The 27,751-nt window shown below is 41.7% G+C and overlaps 1 protein-coding gene across 1 annotated transcript in view; it reads left to right on the top strand.

The window, feature by feature from the left end:
• The first annotated feature begins 6,132 nt into the window (after nucleotides 1-6,132).
• Nucleotides 6,133-27,751, top strand: part of LOC117487846 (nuclear factor 1 B-type-like) — a 57,121-nt gene continuing 35,502 nt past the window's right edge. The window contains 2 exon segments of the mRNA XM_034136568.1: nucleotides 6,133-6,159; nucleotides 8,868-9,399. Of these exon segments, the coding sequence (XP_033992459.1) occupies nucleotides 6,133-6,159; nucleotides 8,868-9,399 (559 nt within the window).

Raw genomic sequence — 27,751 nt, 5'->3', positions numbered from 1 at the left:
GACATATCTAGTCTCCAACTGCACCACCCTAATATCATATTGTGCTGATCACCGTCTTGAACTTTTGGTACCATCATTTTGTTTTATTTTGGGAGTTAGAGTTAAGATTGAATGAAACAAAAAATATTTACTCAAGTACTTTACTTAAGTGCCATTTTGAGGTACTTGAGTATTTTCATCCCACTCATTTATTACACTTCAAAGGGAAATAGTAGGTTTCACTTCTCTCGTTGGCAATACAAATTAAGATTAATTAGCAGTAAATACAAGATCAGCTTATTTTTCTTTAAATTTAGACAAAATTATTTGGCATCTTCAAACATTTAAGCCATTTTCAAATTCATTTTTTATAGTTTAGGGTTGTTTTCTTTTAATTTACCTTAGATTTTTCTGCATTGGGTACTTTTATGTTTGATACTTTAACTACATTTTGATATGCTTTACTTTTACTTAAGTAACATTTTTAATTCAGGATTGTTACAATGTGGTATACTTAAGTAAAGTATCTTTATACTTCTTCTACCTTTCTATTGGACTTATTGTCTAAGGCCAGCAGGGGAAACTTCTTTCAACAGTTTAAGCGTTGTTATACAAAAAGGATTCAAAGGTTTTTAGAAGAGGAGAAATCAGAAATTGGAATGAAAAGTGACGTTATTGAGTTGTAGAGATGAAAGGCAGTGTTTGACCCTCCTTCCGTGTAAGAGCAGCTCTCTGTGCTCCCTCTGCAGTGTTCATTTGATATGTGGGACAAAGAGCCCTTTCTCCAGCCCGCGCCTTTCCCATGCTGAAGAGACATTTCTTTCTGAATATTTATTTACTCTGAGACTACAGGCCAGCTTTTATTGTGCTCCTTCTCCGGGTTTAAGATGAGGTTTGTTTGTCTGTCGCAATGAGCTCAGAGAAATGACCCTTTCTGCCCAGATTCTGCTGCTTTCCAATATTTCGTTATTATTTATATGATTCTATTTTTCATGTTTTCATGTTTTCATTACATTATAATATACATCAGGGCTTCTCAAACTCCGGACCAAGGTCCGGATCCGGACCGAACTGCAAATCAATCCGGACCGAACCCTGTGTCCCATTACTGGCATTGATCCGGACCAGTGACCTTGTATAAAGTTCACAAGTGGACCTTTAATTAAAAAGTTTGAGTACCCCTGATATACATGGTAAAAATGTGCAGGTTTTGGTGAAATTCATTCCTTGTTCTTTCTTCTGCATAATCTTCACACTTTATGCATTCAATGTGTGTCGTTTTAAACACAAACTTAATATAAAATCAAAACAGCTTGAACTCTTTTATCTGCAAGATCATATACACATTTGTTCACAAAACGTGCAATGCCACAGATCTCACATTGGATTCAAAAGTCAAATGTACTATCAAATATTTGAATGTAATTTACACTTTGAATTGCCTTGAAAAGTGCTATATAAATAAACTTGCCTTGCCTTGCCTTACATTTTTTGCATATTCAGATATTGTGATACGCAGATAAAATACCCGTGGCCCTATTTTGACTCCATAGTCTTTCTGCTTTTAAGAACTCAGGAAAGACAAATCATGATGGGAAATATGTCATGGTCAGAAATAACATTTTATTCAAAATTAATATTAAGGGTTACTAAATGGAAGGATTGAGCAGAGACAGCTTTCTATGAACAGTTGCATGCAGCTCTTGTGTAAGGATATTATCAGCAGTATCGGCAGCAGTAACATTGTTGTATGGTTATCACATTACAGCTTATTTGGGTACCACATCATTTGTTTTTGATAAGCATAATCACATTTCCTGAGTAGATGTAGAGCATATTGATATAAGAAATAGATATTATCCAGATGACACAGGAGGTCACTCTAGTCCAAGCACTGCTACTGCCACCTGATGGTGTAAAAAAGAGGTAATGTATATATATTTGTATTTAAATATTTGTATTTAACATGTTTTAGCTATTTTAAAATTGGGAAAGGAAATATCTTTAATGTCACAAGACATACATTTGTATAATAAGGACTGATTTGTAATTTTTGTTATTACCAGATAGAGAATGTTGGACCTGAATGTGTCTTTTTTCTTAGCCGTATTGTGCTGAAGAACACTGTAGCTGTGCAAAAACATACAGAAATGACAGTTATTTACTCTCCTTAGGGCTTGTGTATAATGCATAATAAATTGCGTTTAATAAAGTGCAGGAAGAGGCAGAAAAATCTAAACAAGCAACTAGCAGTTCTGTTTTTTGGCCAAAAGGGGGCGGAAGACCCTCACTCAGTAGCTTTAATGTGTGAAGGCCTGCAGGTTGTGATGCTGGATAAATGGAGGCAGAGATTGAATGGAGTCAGGATGTGATAATTAAGTATTTGCTAATGCTATCCTGCCCATTATCAAATTAAAATGTATTAATTAAAAAGTAAAACATTATTGTAAAAAATGTGAACTGAGAGTGTAGCAAAGTATTTTGTGCTGAGTGTGTCCTTGAAATTCCCATTAATAAGAGTCTATAGGAGTGTTTTTAAAGACATATAACCAGAAGGACTGATCTTTTCTGTACCATAGCCCTGAGAGGAAGTGAACAAAAAAATCAGTTTTCTAAGTCTCATCTAAATAGTTTTTCTCTCCTGTGTTTACAACATTAAAACGCATGTAAAGAAAAAAAGACTTCAGCATGATAATCTCTCCCTAATCATATATATTGTTCTTTTGTAAAACATTTTTTTTTAATGAGGAATTAGTAGTGTGTTATTGTTAAGTGTACATTTAACATTAGTACAAGAATAATAGGATCATGATATTTAAAGAATGACAGTAATTAGTCATGTGAACTTGACATTTGAACAAATATTGGTATTGCTACTTTAAATGATTATCATAAGATTGCCACTTTGAATTATTATCATACAATTATTATTACCATTACTACTATTAATTATTATTATTACAATAATAATAATAATAATAATTCCATCTTTATGTAATCTCTGCATTGTTTTAACAGAAGGCCTAATTAGTGCAGTGATTTCCAGCGTCAGTCGTCGTTACTCTGTCTATCTGTGTGTGTGTGTGTGTGTGTGTGTGTGTGTGCGTGTGTGTGTGTGTGTGTGTGTGTGTGTGTGTGTGTGTGCGCGTGCGTGTGTGTGTGTGTGTGTGTGTGTGTGTGTGTGTGTGTGTGTGTGTGTGTGTGTGTGTGTGTGTGTGTGTGTGTGTCTGTCTGTCTGTCTGTCTGTCCGGCTCTCGTGAAGCCCCACACAGAGTGTCATGGAGCGGAAGTGAGGGGCCCGGGGTAGAGAGTCCCGGGGCCACTGCTGCTGGCCAATGAGAGGCAAGAATGCAAACACATTACAAAACTGAGCTGTGTCAAGTTGCAGAGAAACAGCCTGATCTAAACCCGGAAACGTTGAGTTTATCCTTTCAAAATAAAAGGGACATTCTGGTCCCAAAGATGATTCATACATATTTTATTTGCAGTATTAAAAAGTAGATATGTAAGAAAACTTTCCACATCCAGTGGAAATCAATGGCTTTTGACATTTTCAGTCATTCTAGGCTATAATAAACCAACTTTTTTTTGTATGGTTTCAGACTTTAAAACCAATAAAAGACACACTGTTGAATTATAAGTGTTGCATCTCTGCAATAGAGCTCATCTGTAGAGAAATATACTGTATATTTTTATTTAGGTGTTGTAAATGCATCAATTACAAATTATTATTGTCATAATAATATTTCACTTCATAATAAAAAAGAAATAATGTATTCAGAGTTAATATAAGTAATGCATTGTGTACAATTTGAATATGTATAGCTATGTCTACGGCACTTAAATCTGTCTATTATTATAATCCTGTATATTTGTATGAATCATTATTTTATTTTTTTAAAACAACATTTTTAAAACACGATGAACATATTGCCGGAAAAAAAATAAATGTGCCATCACAAAGCTAACCAAAATTGAGATACATTATTTGCAATAGACATGGTTTTGTTATTTTTTATTTATTTATATAGCAACTACAGGGCAAGTGCAGACAAATACAGTGTCACGAATACAAAGAGTATTTAGATGTAAAGACAAAAAACAAATGAAAAAATACCAAACAAAGATAAAACTGAGTAATACAATATGTTTCACACGAGTATGTGTGAATGTGAATTACTTTTACATTTGTAGTTAAGTTGTTGAAGCAGTTTCCAATTGGAGTTTTATTTCGAAAAGTCGTACCGGAAGTAGTGTTGTCGGAACAGTCTGCAGCCTCGCGGTCGGCGCTGAGAGCCGGAGGGTGGCGGGCAGGCAGGCAGGCAGTGAAAGTGAAGGCGGAGACCAGCCCAGTGCTGAAAACTCAGCCTCTTCTGGATCCCGTTCAACTTCACTGAACAACCCCAATACCGATCCAAAAAAGTGAGCCGTGAAGAGGAAGGAAGACCAGAAAAAAAGAGAAAAAAAACCCTCGCTGCTCCCAACTTCTGTTCACCGCTATCTGCAAAGAATTGTCTTCCGGTGTTGACTTTTTTTTGCGCGAGCCCTGCAAGAGAAAAAGCCTCCCAAGCACAAAGTTGAACGTGAGAAATGTGAAGCTACCGGCTTGTGTTGTCAACTAGGCTCCAGGATTCCCTATTAATCCATGCAGTACAGTGCAATGGTACGTGAACATGGATTATTATTGCTTTTAAATGTTGTTATGATACCATGTGTGATAATGTCCTGCCCTCGTTCAGAACGGTGGGTTAACCTAACTCAGACCACAACACTGGCACTGCAGGGACAAAACCGTAAAGTTGGCACAGATTCTGCGGCAGGCTATGTTAACATCACATTCCCCCTTAATTTGGCAAATGAACTCTATGTGGACTGGTGACAGCTCACACACACACTCACACACACTCTCTCTCACACACACACACACACACACACACACACACACACACACACACACACACACACACACACACACACACACACACACACACACACACACACACACACACACACACACACTGAAGCCACAAAGTAACAATGTTTAGCTTCCAGTCCATTCAGCATGGGTGCAGTTTAGTTATGAGTGTTTACCAACTGTCCATAAAAAGGTGTTCAGGTAGTTATTTGGCACACTTGAGTTGCCACTATAAAAGGCCAAAAAATAAATAATTCAAAAATAAATTCTCTTTATTATCTAAAAGTTAGAAGCTTAGCATTCCTATGCAATTCTGTAGTTTAAAAAATAAAATGTGTATATTCAATTGGCTGTCATTAAAACACTTTATATATATATATTCCCATAATATTCCCATTAAATTTGCCTGATCCTTTACACATCAGTGACATGTATCTTATGGTTTATTTCATTAACTTTTCAGAGCATTTTAATGTGAGTTCATGTCGGTTGCAATGTCACTGACAGAGTTAAAAGTTATATATCATGGAAAATGGAAAACAGTTGTTGTTGACGCGGGGCTGCGGAGGGAAATGTCCCTTTTCCGTTTTAACCGAGGCTGTGGTCCAAAGTCCCCAAAGAACAACAAATTATGTGGAGTGAATGGGCAGATTAACTGTATGGTGTGTTTTCAGATAGCTAAAGAGAAGAAGAAGGTGCTGGCTGGTGGAGAGGGGTTGTGTGTTTGAAGAAGGAGGAGGAGTGTGACTGTAATTACGTGGGGGAAGAAAAAAAAGAAGTTGGGTCTGATTTGCTGGAATCGCGCAGGACCGAAGGTGCACCGGTCGATTTCATATCAAGTTTGGTTAAAGCTGGGGTGAACATCACACACTGGGCGCCTTCTGAAAGCTTCCCACAATGCTTTTATGAACGAGATATCACAGCAGCAGCGAGCAGCCCCGTGTATAGAGGAGTACGCAGCGGCACCGTGTGCACCGGCTCCACGAGAACAATCCGTTCACCGTGCGACAACTTTTAAAACATAATAACCTCCTGCGTGAAACATCTTCCTTTTCTCTGCGGAGACGACAATCTTTGGATCGCACACTTTTCATGGATGTTCTTGGATAATCTCTCGTTGATTTACGCGGATAGCTGCTCCACAGTCTTGCATGGTGCACATCGGTCCAGGAATGGCGCGATAAAGTGATCAGAGGAATCAGTCCAAGTACATTCACCTCTTGTGTAGCCGTCTCGTCATGTATTCTCCGATTTGTCTTACTCAGGTATTTGTGTCTTTTGTTTTATACATTTAACTGCTTTAATCTGCATATTTGTAATAACATGTTTACAGGCGGTGGCAAGGGAATTCGAAGTTCTGTGCATGCGTCAGGATTAATACTTTTTATAATTTAAATCAACAATTATCCTGGGAGTGGAAATATAGCGTAAGAACTAACCAAAATGTAATATGTTAATCCAATATGTGCCACAATTGGGGTATTTTTTTAACTTTCGAGTGCTTGGATTTCAACAAAACCCCTATCGAAAATCATTTAATAGTTTTTGGCACTTACAAAGTTATTATAGTGCCAATCTTAACGCGCTCTTTGTGTGCGTAAAGTTATGCGTAAAGATGATTTTTTACGATAGCACTCCAAGACTGTCATTTTAACAGTCCTGGCTAATTGGTGCAGGTATGCTCGTTTTCTTAATTAGGTTATTTGCGTCCTCCAATAACCTCACACACTCCTCCCAGCCTAGCTTGAACTGCGTGTATATTTAGTTTTCCACGTGTGTATTTTTATTTAGAGCAAAACCCCTATACTTTAGGGAAGTGGAGTTGGAGATAAAGCCACTTTCACTGCAGGAAGATCAGACCATGATAAGGTTGATTCAGCGTTGGACAGAGTCGCTGACTGTTTTGGCTGACTCAGTTTTACTGTTTATATTTTACTTGGCATAAGTAAGTGATTGACTGAGATGTGGTTTAGTTTGTACTTAAGAGGATTGTGCTTTTATGGCCCCAGCTGAAGTGCACTGCATAGGCCTCGGCCAAGTCATTTATCTTTACAGCATTTGGCTTTAGCTGGCTCAAAAAATTAACAGAATATTTTAAGTGTTTTTCAACAGGAAACCAGGAGTGCTAAAGAGTTCAGAAACAGTTGCCGTCCAGCACATTTTACTGCCTGTTTTTGTCAGTTTAATTGGCAAAATTATAGCGAGGAGATGACATTTTAAGGGGTATCTCAATTTATTTTCATTTATTTTGACCTCTGTAAAACACTTAATAACAACCATAGTAAATAAAAACATTCTAGAACTATATGTTGATAATTAAATATGTATTCACAGTGTAAACTTAATTATTATACTTGACTTTACTCCACTGGAGAAGAGTTTTATTTGCCCGAAAGTGTGTGGCTTGTGAGGAGAGCAGCGGCAGGCGCTCATAGGGAGGGAGAGGGTTTCTGTGGTTTCCTACAGCCTGCCTGACTGGCTGCCCCACAAAAAGAACAATATGTGGTTTAACTCTTCAAACGCCTCCTCAAAAGGGTCTGCTTACACTTTCAAATTTGACATTTTAATACCGTCAAATCCCAGATAAGTTAATGTTTCCACTTGTCACTCAAGCTGCTGTAATTTGTAATGACCTAACCCTAAATCATCCACAGCGTCCTGTACATTCCTCTATTTACACAAAACAAGCATTAAGAGATTATTATAATATATTTGAGACTTAAAGCCCGTAGGCCAGTGGACCACTGTTGAATTGTTGGTGTGCAGCTTTTTTAGGATCATGAGAGATTCTCTCAAATGTAAAAAAATAAAAAAATGTATTAATATTTTCAGTCAATTTTGTTTAAAATGAAAGATAATATGGTATTAAGTGTACTACGGCATGATGCAAAGTAAATAGAAAAACTCAAATAGAACAAAACATTGAAAAAAGTGTTGAAAATATTTCCACTAATATTAATCTAAATCTCTGATAATTGAACGGTAACAAAACAAAGTCAAAGTCGTGTTATAGTCAAATTGAACCTTTTTTAAATTTAAAATAAAAATAAAAATGATACAAGAATATTATTTTTTCGTCTGAAACCCCAGGGCCTTGGCTTATTTTTTCTATAAAGAACATTCAAAAGAAATAAATATAATTTAGTACTCTTTGCTAAAATGCCCCCACATAGTTATGTCCTCAAACAATGATTGGGTCAGTTTGACCTGCATACAACACAGAAACACACAGAAAACACACACACACACACACAAAAGATAGGTTGAACATTTGAAAGTAGGCCATGATTTTAATACGACTGACTCAGGTTTTTGGAATGAAGCTGGGCCATTCTGCGTGTGAACCTCAACACTTTGGCACGAACTTGAAGTCCTAACTCAAATACCTTTCACACAATCGCTTCATTTCATACGCCGCCTTTCTTCTCTGCTAGTATTTGTGAATGTATTTTGAATTAGCAGCCTGCTTGTATGTTCCAGGAGAAAGGGAATCTCCTTAACTTCCTATTTTCTGACTGCACCCCATGACCCTGCAGCTTATCCTGCCTCCTTCGTATAGTTCACAATGGAATGTGGATAGTTTGATAAGAGAAATGCATCAGCTAGGGGGGGCCTGTAGCAGCAGCAGCGTGCCCGGGAAATGAGAGCGGAGACGTGCATTCAGTCAGCGGGCCTACTGCTATTGTAGTGCTGGCAGTTGATATAAACAGTGGAATGTGCCTGTCATACCTGCTGTACGCCTAGATACATCCACGATGGTAAAACCAGTGTTGCATTGTGAAGGGAAACTTCTCTGAAAACTGTTCCAACTGCCAATATTATTTAATGTGACTGATTATGAGACATTGTTTATTTGTGGTCTGTGTTCCCTTCTGCCTCAGATTAGTAGCTGACTGAATCCATATTTCTTCTGTGTGTTTAATGGCATGAGTTTCTGATTACATTTCTCTGTTTCTCTCTCTCCTCACTACAGGATGAATTTCATCCCTTCATCGAGGCACTTCTCCCTCACGTCCGTGCCATAGCCTACACGTGGTTCAACCTCCAGGCCAGAAAACGCAAGTACTTCAAGAAGCACGAGAAGAGGATGTCCAAGGACGAGGAGCGCGCGGTGAAGGACGAGCTTCTGGGCGAGAAGCCTGAGGTAAAGCAGAAATGGGCGTCCAGGCTGCTGGCCAAGCTGCGTAAGGACATTCGGCAGGAGTACCGAGAGGACTTTGTCCTCAGTGTGACGGGCAAGAAGCACCCATGCTGCGTGCAGTCCAACCCGGACCAGAAGGGCAAGATCCGCCGGATCGACTGCTTGAGGCAGGCCGACAAAGTCTGGCGTCTGGACCTGGTGATGGTCATCCTCTTCAAAGGCATCCCTCTGGAAAGTACAGACGGGGAGCGCCTCGTCAAGTCTCAACATTGCACCAACCCCACACTTTGTGTCCAGCCGCACCACATTACAGTATCGGTCAAGGAGCTGGACTTGTTTCTAGCATACTATGTCCAGGACCAAGGTAGGTTCAAGCTCACTCTATCTGTTTCACTGTGTGTGTGTGAGAGCTAATGCGCATGTGTAAATGATGGCTTGGCAAGGTCAGGGGTCACATGTGTTACTTTTTGGCAGTCTCACTGAGGCTGGCTGAAATCACCACTACGTTCGCCAGACAAATAAACATGAGGAACTCGATAGTCCGTACTGTATATACGCAGCATACATTTTAATATGGCTCAAGTGTGACTCATTGCTGAACAAAAAGGCAATCTGTGATACGTTTTAAATAAAGAACATGTTTTAAATGTGTATTTGCTCCGCTGTACTCTGGCGGTTTGCATTACCATCACACACACACACACACACACACACACACACACACACACACACACACACACACACACACACACACACACACACACACACACACACACACACACACACACACACACACACACACACACACACACACACACACACACACACACACACACACTGTACACCTATTTGTTAGGATATTAAGTAGTGACAAATGTGTGAAGTTGCAGTACACTTTGTTAAATTAAAATCAACCCACCAGTAACACAGGATATTTATAAACCCGTTGTTATTCAAGTCCTCGTGTGCATATTTCAAAAAACAGTTTTTTCTTACTGTAAAAAAAAAAAAAAAATTCCCTTAGTCCCTATTATATAATGTAAAATTATGTAATTTTAAAACTTGTCTGTTTTCAATCAAAAATCACATAACGATTTTGGTTTAAAATGAGGTTCCCATGATTTAAAACATGTAGTCATTCTAGCTACACAATTATATTAATAAACATATTGCTGAATAGGTCCCCATTACAGATTAGCATTTAAGATATATAAATACAGTGAAGCTTTAGGCTTCTTTAAATATTTGCAATAGATTTAGGATCATAAAATATGTTGTTTTTATTATAAGTCATGCGTGTGATGTGTGATCGTGTTTGTGCTGAAATCCGTCTTTTCCTAATTCCTGAAAAGCTGGTTTATTTGACATGAAAGCCTTTCCGGACACAGTGATTTTCTCTGTGTGAAGGCTGAATCCTGCATGGTGGTAAATAAGAGGTTGTGTTGCCAGGTGCTGGATTAGGTTTACGTGCATGTTATTTAAAATGAATGTGTTAAAACGCTTTTTCTCCTCTACAAATGAGCACAAAAAATACAAAAATCGATATATATAATACTAGAATTTACTGAAACATTTGAGATAATGTCCAACACTCAATTAAAAGCCTAAATGTATCGCATGGAAGAAATACATTTTGAATTTGTACAGACCTGAATCTGATATTCCATACTACATTTAAATTGAAGGGGAGAGTAATTAAGGACAAAGAGCAGAACATGTTTGGATCTAAATGTACAAATCAATGCTATTTTTATTCTTATTTGGACACCAGATACATACATTTTGTGTTGTTACTCTTGACGTGGTATATTACTACAATTCAGTCCCTAACGGTGTACATCCTACTTTTAACCATTGGCACTATAGGAATCCACAATGTAGTTTTCACTGTTGAAATTCCCCAGTATTAAATCTATTGCAGTGACCCTGAAAAAGCACCAATACTTTGCTATTGAGGGAGGAATGGTGGTATAGCTAGCTCATTATCATCAAACCCTGAGCGCCATTTTGTGTTTGATAAGTGCCAGGGAAAGCAGAAGGCACAGCACACAGACAATAATGGTTGCCACTGGCACCGGGGTTGGCATCAGACCCTCTTTTGTGTCTTTTGTAGGATGCCACCGCTTCTCTAGCTTGCATCTGCTGCATTTTGAACCGTTCAGTAGCAAGTTTGAGAATGGTTCTTTAGTGCTGTTTTTAGATAATGTACTACATTTAAATGATAGTGCCTGTTTTTTACATTATGGAAGGTTTTGCACCAGCTTTCTTTTTTGAAGGAAAATGTGTCCACGATGAAGGGAGAGCAAATGATAACCGAGAAAATCAATTTAAGTGTTTGAAATAAACGGTGAATGTTCTCTTTCGCCGGGAAAAAAAAAGTCCCTCGATTCAATATCGCATTGCGAATCCGAGCGATTATTTCCCGTTGTCCCCGAAATGTCTGTGTTGATACTTTGGCAAATACAAAATGGCATTCTGTCACCGGGATCACAAAGACGCTTTTGCTTTTTTTCTCCGATTTAGCGACCTAAGGCGTCTTTTCCTTTCTTCAAGTTACCAAGCAGTGCCCATCGCCAGACAATGCAGCCATATTGTGGTACCGTGTGGTGCGGCGCCATTTTGTTTTGCACTGTGCCAGGGAGGCAGGCAAATCACCAGTAATGGTTGTTAGAGGTTTGGAGGTTGGCATGAAACCCTCTTTGTCTGCTTGCAGCATGCCTTTGATTCGTTGGTTGGCATCCGCAATGCAGTGGGCACGTTGGAAAGTTTTTTGACCGTCGCAGAATGGAAGCCGCTGCCTTTGTTCTGCTGCAACTGCACGAAACAATCAAATGCACAAAAAAGTAGCAAATGGCTCGGCTGAAACAGAATCTGGCATTCGACCGAACTGCTAGAAAAAAAATAGGTCCGAACGAATGTTGTTCTTTCTGTCCTGGCATCGACTTACTTTTGCTCTAATTTGAAAAACGAAATATGTTGCTCCCTTTATTTACACACCTGTGTTTATTCTGGTCTTTTTTTGGGGTAAAAATCAATAAGTTCAGAGTGCATTCGTTTTTTATTCTGGTCGGTTGCTGCCTGAGAAAGGTCGGCGGGTTGGCAACGAGTGTGCTGGGTGAATTTAGAGAGGGCACTCAGCCCCCTTGTTCTGGGGCACAGACGCGTTTAGCCAGGCTGGGCTGTAGCACCCATGTGCATGCCCAGATGAATGCCCGCTGGGAAGTAGGCTGGGGGCTGGGAGTGGGGGTTGTGGTATCCATTGTGCCAACTGGCAGGCCGTGTTCAATACAGGGCCCTGGCTTCTCACACACACACGGCTGTTGTCCTCCAATGTTTTAATCGTTATCTGATACAACAAGAAGTGCATTTTCTTTTTCTTTGAATCACCTCCTCTCCGCACCTGGATTCATATTTTGCATATCCAGTTTGACAGCTTGATGGAATATTTGTAGCAAGGCATGTAGATAATGGTCATGTTAGGGCACGTCGGGAAAGTCTAGGTCTTGTTTGTATTTGGCTTTGTTGAGCTGCTCATCGCTATTTCCTCAAAAAACATAGCAATGTATTTAACATGGTCAATGAAAACCCTCGCCTCTGAACATTGAAATGTCTGGAATTAATAATAAAAACATATACAAAATAATTCTGATAAGCAATCCTAACTGAACATTTTGGAGGAATTTTGGATAATGTTACGTTTATGTAAAATGTTAAAGTTTTGTGCCTTCTAACCAACATTTTTTATGTATTTTGCAATATTTTCATTGAAAAAGGTAGGAAATGTATAGTAGAAATGAGAAATGACTACGAAAAAGTGTGAAAGTTACCAGAAACAGAAGAGAATTACTGAGGTAGTCAAATAGGAGACTCAATAAGTAAAGGTCAAGCAGCTTACCCAATACTTACTGCTGAAAGTTAACACAGCCATAAAACATCATTACCTTGACACCCCCCCAGTAACGCCACTTTTTTTTCACGGTGTCATGATAGTTTGTGAAAATGGATGGATTACCTCTGAAAATACGCTGCCATGTTAATGGAGACCTTGTTTTACTAGCGGCAGACTTAACCTCTGACCCCCGGGTCGTGACCTTTTCAAAGAGATGTGGCAGGGTGTCCTCTGAAGTTTAATTGAGCACAGATCAGTGAAAACATGGCGTTGTGGGCCTGCGGCACGAGGAGAAGGAAGACTTTTTTGCCCTGGGGGGGGGGGAGTGGTAGCTGGGGAAGCTGCTCATAAGCACCCCTGGTTGACCTCCTAGATGGCGGTCGCAGGATCACTGGTGGTCTTTTGGCAACTGTTTGAACCCTGCTCCTGCTTCTGGTCTGGCTGGTGGTCCCTTGGTTGACTGGCCTAAGTGAGGGGGAGTAGGTACCAGTGACACCCCCCTGTCCAATCCCTCAGGCACCGTCGTCTGGCTGATCTCTAAGGCCGAGCATCGCCTGCTTGCCACGCTGCGTGGGGTCGCTTCTTGCATCTTGTTTTCCGCCCCGCTGCCTCAGAGGCTTTGGTCAGGCGGCCAGTGCGGAGACCTGACCTTCTGGGTCACAGTGGAGGTCTGTGACTAAGCACAACATCCATCCCTCCCTCCCCTCATCCCCCTTATCGTCCTCTGCCATCAGGAATCACCCCTGCGGCAGACTGCCCGGCCAAATGACTCCTTCTCTCTCCCTTTTTTCCCCTCGAGCCCGAGACTCCGACCATGACAGCTGTCCCGGGCCCAGGCGCTCGGCCAGAGAGAGGGTGGCTGGGTTCCGGCCAGAAGTGTGAAAAAAAAAGTGGTTGTAAGCAGACAGCGTTAAGATCACTACTGTTTGTCTTCTTTTTTTTGGGTTAAGTCAAGTAATTCAGCTGCCCTTTTAATTTTAAGTGAGATGAAACTGGAAAAAGTCTCGGGACTGAGTGCATTTTTTTTTACTACTGGACGTGAATTTCAACAGTGAACATTCAGAACAAAAAATCAGCAAGACCGTAAAATACAGCTCCTGGGAAAAACTTTAACCGATGACTCCAGAGCCATATAGAAAAACTCTCCAGATTGAACTGCACAACCCTGAGCTCTGCTTCCATCCTGGCTTCCTTATTAGTATGCAATAGAGCCTGCGGTGTCTGGCTACCTCTCTGTCAGAGCCATAACCTATCGAACACATTCTCTCAATCTAATCCACTTAGAACTCCCTCCCAGCTTCACCGCTTGCCTTATTGATTTCCGCTTCCCACTAAATGTCCTCCCGATCCTTTTTCTCTTAACCCGGCAGCTATTTATGTTTTGCAGTGGTCTTTCTTTCTCTCCTTCTTGCTTCTTGCTTGCCTGCCTTTTGCTTCTTTCTTTCTGTCTGTCTTTCTTTCTTTCGTTCTTTCGTTCTTTCTTTCTCTCTTTCTCTCTTTTTTAATGGCTTTACTCCCTCTCCAGAATCTTTGCTTGTTTGTTATCTCCATTTGACTTTCTTCTGTCTCCTTTCTCCCCTCCTGCTCTTTCTCAAACACCAACCTGGGTGCAGTGCAGCCAGGTTGCCTGGCTCAGTATGAAGCTTGTGTTATTAGCAGCGGGGTTTTGCTCGAGCAAATACCTCAAGGCTTAAACAGGCCGTGTTACCTCCTTGGCCCTCTTTTGTGAGCCATGTGTACATAAATCTCCATGGAAACAAGGCAACTCGGAGCAGAGGCCACTGAGAAATGTGGATGCCTTCTTTCTCAACAAAATTTACAACTCCCTCCTTTTGCTCTGCTACACTGGGTTCAGTTTGCTTGTGTCACAGTTTGCGCAGTTGCATTTGTTCAAAAATGGGCCAATGCCTTTCTTTGGCTTTGTGTTTTAAAAGGCTTTCCTTGTATATTCAGCGGGACACTCACTTTTGCGTTTGTGACTGCACTTGGTTAAGGGCTGCACTTTGTGTCATTAGTCTATGGTTAAGATCTCAGCTTCACCACACTTTCCCAGGCTTTCGGGGAGGACCCCAAATGCATTTCAAATCCCCCCGAGGCCACTTGACTGGAGGACCGGCACCTCCCACCCCTCCCGGATAGATTCCCCACCCCCACCCTGTCTGCCGGTCCTCCCAAATGAAGACAAATGGGTACATTCACCCCCTATCCCAGGCACTACACTGTACCTCACTGTCCTGCTTACAAAGCAGACCCTCCCTGTTGCCTGAGTTTCTCTCCATGCAATGTCTGCGTTCTCTTTTTTGACATTGCATGTCAACTTACAGTTGTCCCATCTGTCTGCTAGACTGCTCATGTTTAGGCAGAAGGATCTGTAGAAAAAGAGGAACAAGAAGTTTCAGAGAGGAGAATGTTTTTTGACCTTCCATTTTTTTTCAAGTCAACCAGGAGAAAAGGACCCTCAAGTACCAGACTGAGACTTTCATGCAAAAGCCAGTCTTCCTTTATCCAGGAAGGAGCCTTGTGAACAACCAATGAAGGGAAGAACAGAATGGGAAGGGGTAGTTGGTGGGGTGTGATGGGGAACTTTGGGCAGGGGCAGACAATCAGAGCGGTTGCCCAGGAGACACTAACTTCTCTGTGCAGCAAACCCCCACCCTGCTTTGCTCCATCAAAGTCTTTTCAGTCCAGACAGGGCCGATCAGTGGCCCAGAGTGATGGTTGTCTCTTCTTTTGTCTGGCAGTACAGTACGGCCCATCACTGTGACGGCTCGACAAGACCTGAGCAGGACAGAAAAATAAAGGCCCCGCCATCGCAGCGCTGTGCAAAATTTACTTTTGGGTGGGCGTGTTGCTTTTAGGGGTGTTGGGCGAATCCCCCAGAGGATTTCTTTCTAGTGTCAGTGCAGCGGGTCAAAGAGGGGATATGGTGTCTGGGGCTTGGGAATGGCCTGCTTGGGACGGATTCATCAGCGCCCCATTGAGTTGTCAAAGCTAGCCAAAGAGCTTCCACTCCTCCCTCACATATGTCAGGTTCATTTCCCAAAAAGCTCCCAAATGTAGAAACATTTAGCAGAAGATGCCATATATTCAGTGTGATACACAATACAACCCCCAATAAGGTTTGTTTTATGGACCCATCCAGTAATAACAGTTATAGAACAGCAGTCATGGCAAGAAGAAGTCATTTACATTTTTACCACTTACATAAACATTCCGTTTTTTTACGACTGACGGGAAGAGAGGAAATATGGACCTTGTTGGTTGAATATCTCATATTTAAGAATCACAAAACTAGCAGGTGTTACAGACGTACTTTTAGGTGACAGAGAGATTTAGTTTTCATACAGTCTTTTTATATCAAGGCATTAAAACAACAAACTTTTTAAACTCTTAAGAAATTCTACAAGGATATGTGAGAATTCAGGCATGGCATAAATTGAGCTACCCTCAATTACTATTAGTATTCCCTTTTACTGTGACTTGGTCTATGGGTTTGGTCATAATTACATTATTTTCCACTGTGCTAATAGTTGTGTGACGCTAGTCCAGTGCTGAGCCTGTGATTAAAGCTCGCCGACTCACTAACAAGATGGTTAATTAACCCCGTTATTTTTACTGGGGTAGTTACCATACTGCCCCTGTATGATCAGACTCCAGAAGGATCTAGAATTGGCCCCCGAACTCTCCACTGGCACAAACCTCCAGCTGAGAATGTTGCTGTTCTTTTAGAATACCCTTCAAAAATGTTACATGCAAACACAAAAATGCACACATAGGAGACATACACTCACTCATATACACGTGCATGCAGAAATACGCATTTTTATTATATCACCTGCACTTCAGCTCGAAAGACTGCTTTTAGATTCAACTAACCGCAACGCCTCACGATAACAACCAGTTCTCTAGCGTCTGTCGGGCGAAAATGAAAGTGTGAGAGCTTTAAAGGCTTGTTCCGGATTTACTAAGTCAAGATTGTAATTAGGCCTCCAACATGTGCGCAGACCTACAACCCACAATTACAGTGTGGATTCTTACCAAAAAATAACTCTGTCATGCCTCTCCTAAACCTCATGGTGTTGAGTGCATCACCAATAAAATGTGGCTAACAATAGCTTATCAGTTTATAGACACTAGCCCTCTTGTTGCCCCTCTAATAAAACACAAAACTGTCTTTTTTAAGAGCCATGATGTAACAGTTGATCTCCCCTCATTGTTTTTACAGATTTGTTTGCAATCTGTGGTCTGGGCTTTGTACTGGATTGACATACATTTTTGAGCAGTTATGATAATGACCCTAGTCGGACCTACAGATGGCTAAATGAGTAATGCTGAAGCTCATCATCTCTTATGCGATCGCAGCTGAGTGTGCTCGGTGTTTCCCAGGAACATCTTCATCTGCTTATGCAGGTCTGTTTCACAAACTATTAAGCGATCGCCAGACATTTTTCTCCCCTTTTTCTGTAAAACCTCTGGCTGTAACTTGGGTTGCCATGTGTGTCTTGTTAAGGGCAGTTATGACAAATGGCAGCAGCTGTACAAACTAATCTCTCTGTAGCTTTCACACATGGCGCCCAATTAACAATGGACCACTGTGGGGCCCTAATCCACGGTGCAGCCATCCTCTGGTCCCGCTCGCCGAGCCAACTGCCCCAGGAGACTCTTCTCCTCTACACTCCTGCTAGCTCGGCCTGTAACTCCACTCAGATGGGAGCCGGTGAACACAGAAGGCATGCTCGGGTTGGAGACACGGTAGCCATCTTGTTTGTTTCCATGTTGGGAAGCCTTGTTCCCGAAAGCTACATAGCCTGCGTTTTATTTGAAACTCTGGAGTTCTCCGGGATTGGGTTACAGCCCTGAGAGTGTTTAGACTCAGATGTTCACATGCACATATAAACTCACTTATTCAGCTTGTGTATTAAAACACATGCACACAGCTGCAGTTGATAGATTCAGCAAAGTGGTTGCTGAACAGGCGGGTGGGAGCAATGTGTGTATGTGGGTGTGTGTGTGTGTTATAGAGCTTTCCTGTCAGTGGGCATATTTCCAGTAGTATGATGATAAACTGCTGTTTCTTGGTGCCTAAGATAGCTAAATGCATTGTGTAATGCACTCAAAGTGTGGGAGGAGAGAGCCTTAAACGGTGCATTCACTATCTCAAGGTCTTATTGCATAAATACTATGCCATTATGAATGCAGCGGTACGTATTACCTCTCAATTACTTATTTGGGCTTTTTAATCTTTGGATTAATCCCAACACTGCTACTATCGTACAAGAGCAATATCCAAGTTTCAATGTGGGAAGTCTTTCTCCTCATCCAAGATTGTGTCAGCAATGCTTTACATGGCCTCGCCAAAGCCCTTCCTTTCAGTTTTGGATTACGTTATTATTTTATATTTCAAAAACGGTAACACTGTAGGACAAAAGTCACTGTTGTTTCCTCATATTTTTGACTGTGATGCTGAACAAAGCCACAAACAGGAGTTTGAGCCTCAAAAGGGGGGGTGTTGAAGAGTCGACGGCCATCAGGAAAACGATGCAGGCCTGTGCCAAATCTATGACATGAATGAAACAAATGGATGAAGGAAAATGAAAATGGTTGGGGTGTGATCTCTGGCAGGCAGTTTGAAACCAGTGCCAACAGTTATGAATGGGAAACCGCTGCTGAGCTAATGAAAAAAAAAGAAATGAAAGAACTCACTTTTTTTTTTTATCCACCATCCAAGAATAATTAAACGCGCGCAGGCCTTCTGGTGTGGCTGGAGAAAGCCACAAGACACTTGACTAACATCTCACCGCAGAGGAGGACAGTGAAACACAGATGGGGCATTTTGAAAAAGGTTAGACTATTTCTTAGCTTTGAAAAGAGGGCAGTTGAAACTAAAGGTGGAATTAAAAACTGAAAACTGTAGCACTTAGGAAAAAATAAGTTTTATCAAGAAAGTTGGCAACAAAAACACACATAAAATAAACTTAGGGTATTACATAGTACATTGCTGGCATGTCCAACCATATCTGTTAAACTAACGTACATAAACTCACACACACTCACATTGCATCTAGACATGAACACACTCTCAACCCTTAACTTAATCCCAGCTCGAGGTGTTTGGTAACAGGGCTTAAGGGAATCTGCAGGGATCATGTACTTCACAGTACTTAACTGTACTAGAGCGCTGATGCGATTAGTTGATGATTCAACCAATTTATTGTCAGAAAGTTTGGTTACATTTGAATAATCAATGAATCCTCAGAGCTGTGAGGAATACCCTTCTTTTTTTCTTTTTCATTTTAAGCTTGTTTGGACAAAATAAGCACTCAGTCAAATATAATCAATCAGTAATGAAAATAAAAATGACTTCCAGCCTTGCGTTACCATGATGTTCTGTACTGTGTGTATCTCTTACAGCCCTGTCTGTTAGATGACATGATGGAAATAGCAGAGTGGGGGCCAGATGTACGTTTATATATAGGACCTGACAAGGGTACAGAGCAGGACACCAGGCGGAGGCGTTGCATATCACATGCACCCTATCACGTACACCACATGTACTGTATGTAAAGCAAAGAAAAGAACAACTGTTAATGATGCATGGTGGCCTGCTTCATGACACCACAGGCTCCAACGCTGAAAGAAGAGGAAGAGGCTAATTACATCAGTAAGAGGGTATAGTTAAATAAGATTTGTGTTGTAAGTAAGGGTTAAACTTACACAGTGCTGGTCTCTAGGTTAGATGTATTGCTTTTTGTGAGCGAGGACCCCGTAGGCGCGGACTTTATTTTAATCCTTTATCGACTCGCCCTGTAGCCAAGAACAACAACAATGTTTTTGTTTTACCGTTAAACCTTTTTTTAATCGGCATCTTGTATGCCACGAACATCACCCGGCGCTGACAAAGCACGCACTGTTTGGAGGCAAACGCTCAAAACAAAAAGTAGTTTCCCCATTATGGCAATCAAAGCAACGTTATCAGCGATCAACATATTCTCACCCAGAGACAGAGAGGAGAAGAATGCCCCATTGACTGATACTGCCTGCGAGGCCGGTCGCGCTGATCTCCTGAAGAAAAGACCAGTGTCGCTGGAGGACCCCCCCCACTGCCTCCCCACTCTTTGCCTTCTTCCCTCTATATATGTCTCAATACTTGTGGGATCCGGGAAGGGGGGGGGGAGCTGAAGAGGGTCGCATGTGTGTGTGTGTGTGTGTGTGTGTATTGTCGAGGTGCTGCCGGGCGACTCTATCCCATGCTGGTGGTGTGTGTGTGTGTGTTGGGAGGCGGGGGGGGGGGGGGGTGAAAAGACGGAGCCGTCACCTGCCAGACTGCTGGAATGTTAATGCCGTGGCTCTGATAATTGGATTTTGTACACACCGTCTGTGAGGAACGTCCAGCAACTTTCCCCCTCTTATTGTTCGACCCAGCCCCGGACCCTCAATAGGGCTCGGCTATGTTTATACAAGCACTCACGTCTCAATAAAGACTGTTTACAATGCGTGTGTGCGTGTGTGAGTGTGTGTGTGGTGGTAGACTTCTGAATCACGGTGCAATCGTGTGTGACGGGGTGACTGAAGTGAAAGCAGGAGAGTGTCAGATTATCGAGATCTGGCAAACATTTAAGATATTAAGAGATTTGTTCTGTCTTAGAATAGGATTTGCCCAGATTTTAGGAGTGTTGCAGTAAGATTTTGTACATACTTGGATTAAAGATTTGTCACAATGGGACCTTCAACCCTCATAGATGATTGTTTTGCTAAACTATTCATCCAAAACTACCAGCAAGCCTTCATCTTCGGAACTCTTTTGCACAGTCAACGGCAGGCACACCCACTTTGGGGTTAAAGGTGAAGAGGAAGTGCTCCCTATTGGTGGGATATGTCCGAGGCGTACATGATCTAGGATCATTAGGGAAGTTATGGCTCTTGTTTGCGTCGGGGGGGGGGAGCCTGGAATCGGGCCGGGAGCTGTGACGCACTGGTTTCCCTCTCGCTGGCCTCCCATGCTATTTCCACCCAGGCTGCAGCGGCTTGAGCTGGTTAAAAGTCTCGGCTGCACTGACCTAAATTCCTCATATTCACCTCAGAAGACCTTTGCCTTAGCCAACCAACCGTTATTTCCATCCCTATAGTCTTCCTATGCAATGAGCATTCCCTTTGTTTGTGTATAAAAGTTCCTTCCTGTACATAAGGATGTTTGAAAAAAGCCATCCTCTTCCCAGTTGTAGGCCCTTGGAGCAGAACTGCTAAAAACAATGACAGAGGTTTTTTCTTTTGGCACAGAGACTTGTTGTGGTTAGATAAACAGCCACTAATTGCATTTAATCTTTTAAAGTAAGGTATTTGGAACAATTACTTTGGTATGTTTACCAAACAGCTGGTGTGTGGATTTTTTTTTTCCCACCTCTTTCGAAGATGTAATGGATTTGGTTCACCTCGCTGGTTAGTGAGAAAATAAGATAGGCGCTACATTAACTTATGCATGGGTTTGTATTCAGGCTTCAACTGTTACAGAAATAACAGCGTGAAAATCTATTTAGTTTGGGCAAGATTTCATTAAAGTTAAATGACTTTGGTTTGGATGCCAGGTTTCTGTTTTGTGTCACTGCAACACTGTGCCACTTCTTTTTAGAAACAAATAGCATCTCAAACAACAGGTCATTACCTCCGATAAAATATTAATTAACCACATTATTCTTACTTAGCAACATGTTCAATTAATTTGTAATCATCAGTGTTTAAGTAAGAGACGACACTATAAATGTGCAAAAAAAGCTGAATTATGTGAAGAGAAAAATGGTCTTGTTAAAAAAAATCTAATAATGAAATAAGTCAGTTAGCTGTATTGGTTCAGGAAAGATGAACAGAAAGCATGACTCTGTTACAGGTCGGAGCTCTGCATGTTTATTATCCACTGTCTTGCTCTTTTCCCTTTAACCTGGCAGTAGTGTGCTGTTGCATAAACAATGGTCTGGGCAGCCACCTTTGGGCTATTGTAGCCTTCCACGTGGGTTGAACTCTGGCCAAGTGGATGTTGTTGCAGGAGACGGCCCCGCAGCCAAACACGCGAGCCAACCAGAGGCCTCGGTTCCAGGAGGCGAGTACTCACTGGACAATACCCCAGGATAGTAGTGTTTGACAGCTCCTGGATCGCGTGAAGCAACTTTGAAATTCAAACAGAGACGGGTGAATTGGCCATGTTGCGTTCCCTCGCAAATGTCCCAACTAAAAATTCATATCAAACTGATGTTGGACAAAGGAATAAAGCGGTTAGGTCCGTATGCAGGATTTGACATGCAGCATGTGTTTAGCATTTATTATGAGGTGTTGCAAAATGCATGCTCTCTTCATATCTCACTCGACTCACCCGCCACCTGTATAAACACTTGTACTATTGCGAAACGGTTCCAGGGAAGGCTCTTCCCGGGCTTGTTGTCAGAATGAGGTCAGCGTACACCACTCTTCTTTTCTCCCACTGTTCTCTCCTTCTCTCTAAGAAGGAATAAGATCAACTTCAAGGCATTTGTACCTACTGTACACTTGAACCTTTGTGTTTCTATCAGTGCCATTGACAAGCGATAACTTGTTCTTTTAAGTCCTGTTATAAATTATTTCATGTTTTGAATCTGAGAATTATCTGTAGTAGTAACAGGCAAACGCACTAATACAATTACTATAGCAATCAGCGCATGGGGAATCCTGAAGCCCTGTTGGATTCATTTGTATATTTTCTTTGGTGAGTAACGGGGATAGGAGGTTGCTGTAATTCTCGCTGCATGACATCATTTGACCCCCCTCGCTGATCATTTTACCCCATCACAGCACAAAAGGGCGCTCTGAGACGTAAGAGGAGTGCACATGTATCATATGCTTGAAGTCTAGGAAGCACCTAATCGCGCCGCCCCGCAAAAACGCCATGCTCCCAGAGGCACCGCTGGTGGACCGCGTCGTGTCTGGAACACTGTAACAGGATCTCCAGAGAGGAGCACAAAATGGGCGCTTTGTGTCCAAGATTTATCCAGACAAACCCAGATAAGGAAACCCAACAAGGGCGAGCCGCAGGAGCTGCCTCTGCGACTCGAGCGAATAACCTTTAATCTAGGTCATGAAGCCAGATAGGGGCAGCAGCAGTGGTAGATAACAGGTGACGTAAGATGATAAAGAGAAGGCTAATGTGGTCATTCCATCTGCAAATAACAAATATTCCTCTATTGATTCATCTGCCAAATCTTTTCTTGATTAATTGTCACAATTTGGAAAAAATTACTAGTTGCGATTATATTGACTGCTCTTCCAATTGAACCGATTAGCAAAATAAGAAAACATTTTTGAAACATTATTCAAATTATCATTGAAAATAACCGGCGTCAGATGATCTCTACCAAACAAAGAGTACATAAAATGTCTGAAAACATTGAAAAATATCCACTGCTCAGTCGATTCAACAATCTGCGGCAACTCACCGGTTTTGAGCGCAAGTCATAACAAGACCAATGCACGCCCCCCTCAATAACTGTGGCCGACCCCCGGGGCTGTGTCTGTCTCCCTGCACGTCCCAAAACCATCGTTTGGGGGGGGACAGCACCAGATCGCTACACGCACCATGTGTGTCGGCAGACCACAAAATGCTGAAGCCATTACTTGGCCCACTCTAGTGAAATTGAAAGCAGGAGCCAGGAGCAGCAGCAGCACTAGCTAGTTTTGGCTGCGTGTTTGGGGGCAGTGGAAAGGGAAGCCCGGTCAGATGGTAGTGCTCACGCTGACTCGTTGACGGCAGCAGGCTGCACACGGCTGACGCCTTGTTGTCGTAGCGCCAGCTCCTCCCTCGCATGACCTCCCAGTGATGATTTTCCCTCTTTCAAGTTTGCAAAAGTGTCTGCATGCGTAGACTCTTGAATCCTTCATATGGTGCAAATAGATCCCTGCTAATACTGTCTTTAAGACCATCGAATCCTTCTTAGATCCAAGCTAAACCATACCTTGTAAAACTGATATTTTGGAAGCAACATACTTAAAAGGACATGTTGTATTTGCTGAAGAACAAACACACCAATGCTGTTTCAAATCAGACATAAGAATGATTTTTTTCCCCACACACAACAGGAAAATGGATAATACAAATGCTTTATATTTGCTATATGAATTTGGTGCAGCCAGGATGGATTCCTGAGCAGATCTGGGGTATAACGCACTCTTTACATGACACAACAGGTACACATTTGTCAAAATAGTCTTTGAATAAAAAATGGCAGCAAGATGAACGTTTTCGAAAAGGGGTATTGGGCCTAAATTCTCGTCTTGATTCTCGTGTACCTCGCCCAATTTGAAAAATGTTCTTTCTTTTCCACGAAACTTCAATTCTGATTGTACCTAGCCAATTACTTTCCCTAGACGGCCCCACTACAATGGAATCTTACCAGATGCAAGATTACATTACACGTGCTAAAAACATGAATTTAGGCAGCACTGTCTCATGTTCATATTATATAATGATGAAACATCCGTCCAACCACCGTGTCATTTTAGGCCGCACCACTTCTCTTTCTCTTGGCATTTATAAAAAGGCCCATTTAAGAACAGTATCCCTGTGGCGTTAGTTAGCCGACCCTGGTATCCAGCGCTCCTTAAATCTTCATGCTGCCGTATGCCCTGCAGGAACCGCATCCATCTAATGCATTAGTTCAGGGTATTGTGTAACATGCGGAGTACGTCGTACATTGTGATTGTATGTAATTTACGAGCAAGGCGATGATTTGAAGTACATTTCACCAAGTTTACATTTCTGGAATATTCTTTCTCATGTGATACTGCACTTGGCGGCTGGTTGAACCCACTAGTGATTCATTGCTGTGTTCATGCTTGCTACTGTACGTTAACTGGGTTGTTTGCTCTCTTAGTTTATATACGTTTGAGTCTGTCTTCTATTCTCAACTTAATTCCTTTCGGCTGAGTAATCTACGATTGCTCACTCACTCAACCCCCCTGTGCAACCAGTTTGTAGGTAACATGTCGAGGCATTTTACAGTGAAAGGACAAAGATTTACTAGCAAAGAAAAACCCTTCACTTCCCCATCGATGCCTTCAAGGTGGGATCCCATTCTGCTGCATTTAGCGTTTTGTAATCTATTTATTTATGCCTCTATTTGGTGGGATAAGGGCTCACGGAGAAGACTTATCTTCAAGCGCACGTCTGTCATCTGCTGCTGCAGACAGAGTGCTCTTTCATTCGCTCCACTGAAAGAGGGTTCACAGAGATTTAAGGGCCAGCATTGTTTGTGCTCTGCGATGCTTAATCACTTTTGATTGGACACCATATTAAAACTTGGGCTCTAGGCGGGAGAGAGCCTCTTCTTCTAAAGCGAGTACCCGTCCTCAACAAAAAGAGTGGCGCTGCCTCACAGGGTGGATGATGGGGACAAAGACTAGGAGAAGGATAAGATAGGGACGGATAAGAGTAAAGGTCTAAAGGTTAACTCCCAAGTTACCAACAACACCGCCTGCATGAAACTTTTTTACGTCGTTTATTTGATAAATACATCTGTGGATTCAGTCCTTTATTTGCCAAAGGCAACATATAGTTTCAAATGTTCTGCAACTTTGCCTCCAACGTCTTATCTTTCTGTGAGCTCAAGGAGTAAGATGGCGGCTTATTCCTAAAGCACTTCACTTTCCCACACACCCCCCTGCACTCCATTTCACTGCAGCACTGATTACACATAGTGTTTACATATTCCATAGAGCGCTGTGACAGAGATAAACCTCTCCTGATGCTTATCCCCTGGCCACAATGTGGAAACCACTAAGATATAATGTAAACCAAACGTCGCAGCTGCCCTTTCATGTCTCAAGTGCCAGTTCTGCGTGCTGAGCGAGAATTTTGAGAGCTCGGCTTTAAGTAGCATTGGTTAAATTGAAGTTAAAACCATCATGCTTTCTTTTCCTGTGTTTTAATGAAGTTGGCAAGCTCCTTTTATACAGTAAGGGCTTGTTCAGTCTTTGCAGGTGGTGGCACAGTGTTGATTGACTTTAGCTAAAAAAGTGTTCAACCCCAGATTTGATTCCAAAATACTAATGTATGAACTTTAAGAAACTCCTTTTCTCTTAATAATTGATTGTGAAAAGTTTAAGTAGCGTGCTCTGGTGTAGAGGAATTTTTGACATGCATTGATGTGAGTTTTGGGAGTGAATATTTGCAGCAAGGGATGGCGTTTGATGGAAAATGTGATTAATGATCCGCACATCAGCAAAAGAGGGGAGCGCTCCCCATAAAGTGGGTTGTGGGATTATAAAGAGGGTTACACTCGGAGGACTTCTTGGCATTAATTGGACCGTTTCTCCTGTGGCTGCTGTCACTCTCCACGGCACACTGTGGTGTGTGCATGTTATCACACTTGAGGTCTTGAACAGTAAATGTGTCACAGAGAAATCACACAAGCCTAAAAATATCCTTGCGTGTATGTCTCCTATCGTCTCACATTAGGGTTCTCTTGCTCAAATCAAGACCCAACAGATTTTCTCGTTTTGACCATCTTTTGCTGATATAAAAGCCCTCCATTTTCTATTCAGTTGTAGTCTAATCTATAGGTTCTTCCTCACTCCTCGCACCTGCACCACACCCTTGTTTTATGAAGAGCTGTCGGCATGCTACTGCTCAACCTGCTCTCAGGACACACAAAGCCTATAGTTTACAGAACAGGCTGTGCTATAGTGCCCAAGGTTAACTAAGGGAAATGATGTCACTCAAATAATGAGAAGTGCCCTGTCAAGTCAAGCCGGTTTGTAATGTACCTCAGATCCTTTTCACTGGAAGTCAAATAACTTCACAATAAGTCACACATAGTGCTGCCTGCTTTCGCGTCAGTCATTTCATATTTAACAATGTGAATGTCTTTACAGACTTGTTTTTCTCTTGCCTCTACATCGGCTCCAAATTGCCTCCATAAATCTAAAACTAATCCACAGAGTGCGAGCTCATCCCTCTTAATTTGTTTGCCCGCTTTACGTCCATGAAGATGTTCTCCAGTGACATCTAAGCTATCACGTTGACAACCCCAAGTGGCTCCTAATACTCCGACTGATTTCTCTTCTATAGCTGCTTTGATGCTCCCTTTTATTATATTCCACGGGGCTATTTTCTCCTCTCCTCTTGTTTACGAAAGACGCCCAATAAGGCCTTCAGCGCGTAAAGCTTGAACTCGCAGTCTGCCGCGTGGCCACTTGGGCAAAGCTGAGGCCTACTTTAATCAAGACATGAGAATGACCCACTTCATTTTATGCTAATTTTGTTTTGGGGGAAATTAGGATTGACTGTGAAGAAATGTTTCCGTTTGCTTTCATAAGATTATAACAAAGTCATATCTTTGCATTGAAGTAGGCTGTGTTGCCATAATTCCTTTGTGGCTTTTTTTCTTTTACACAGTTTTCTATACTCTTATGTGATAACAATGAATCACTTTGCTCAGCTGTTTGTATGAAAGCTGGCCTAATCTGTTGAAAAGCAGAGAAGTGGCACTTTTACGAGGTGCTAATGGCCTGCTAATTCTTGGGGAAAGGCAAAGTGACCAATTCCTTCAACCGAGTGTTTACTACTCACTGCCCTTTGACCCCTGTCTGTCAGGCTGAGGTCAAATGCAAGTTGTTGTTTCAGCACTGTGTGTGTTTACATGCTATGCTGACATGTTGGTTTTACAGCCCGAAATGCTGTATACCAACACATACAATTCCCATGCATTGCGATGATTTAGGAGTGTGGACAGATTATAATAAAACCTGTAATCCACAATCGGACCATGTCATAGGGGTTTTAGGTTTGTGTGTGTACTGTAATGGTTTC

The sequence above is a fragment of the Trematomus bernacchii genome, unplaced genomic scaffold, assembly GCF_902827165.1.
Source record: "Trematomus bernacchii unplaced genomic scaffold, fTreBer1.1, whole genome shotgun sequence".
NCBI classification, from domain to species: domain Eukaryota; kingdom Metazoa; phylum Chordata; class Actinopteri; order Perciformes; family Nototheniidae; genus Trematomus; species Trematomus bernacchii.
Note: the sequence above shows the minus strand (reverse complement) of the source record. Positions and strands in the feature narration are given on the sequence as shown.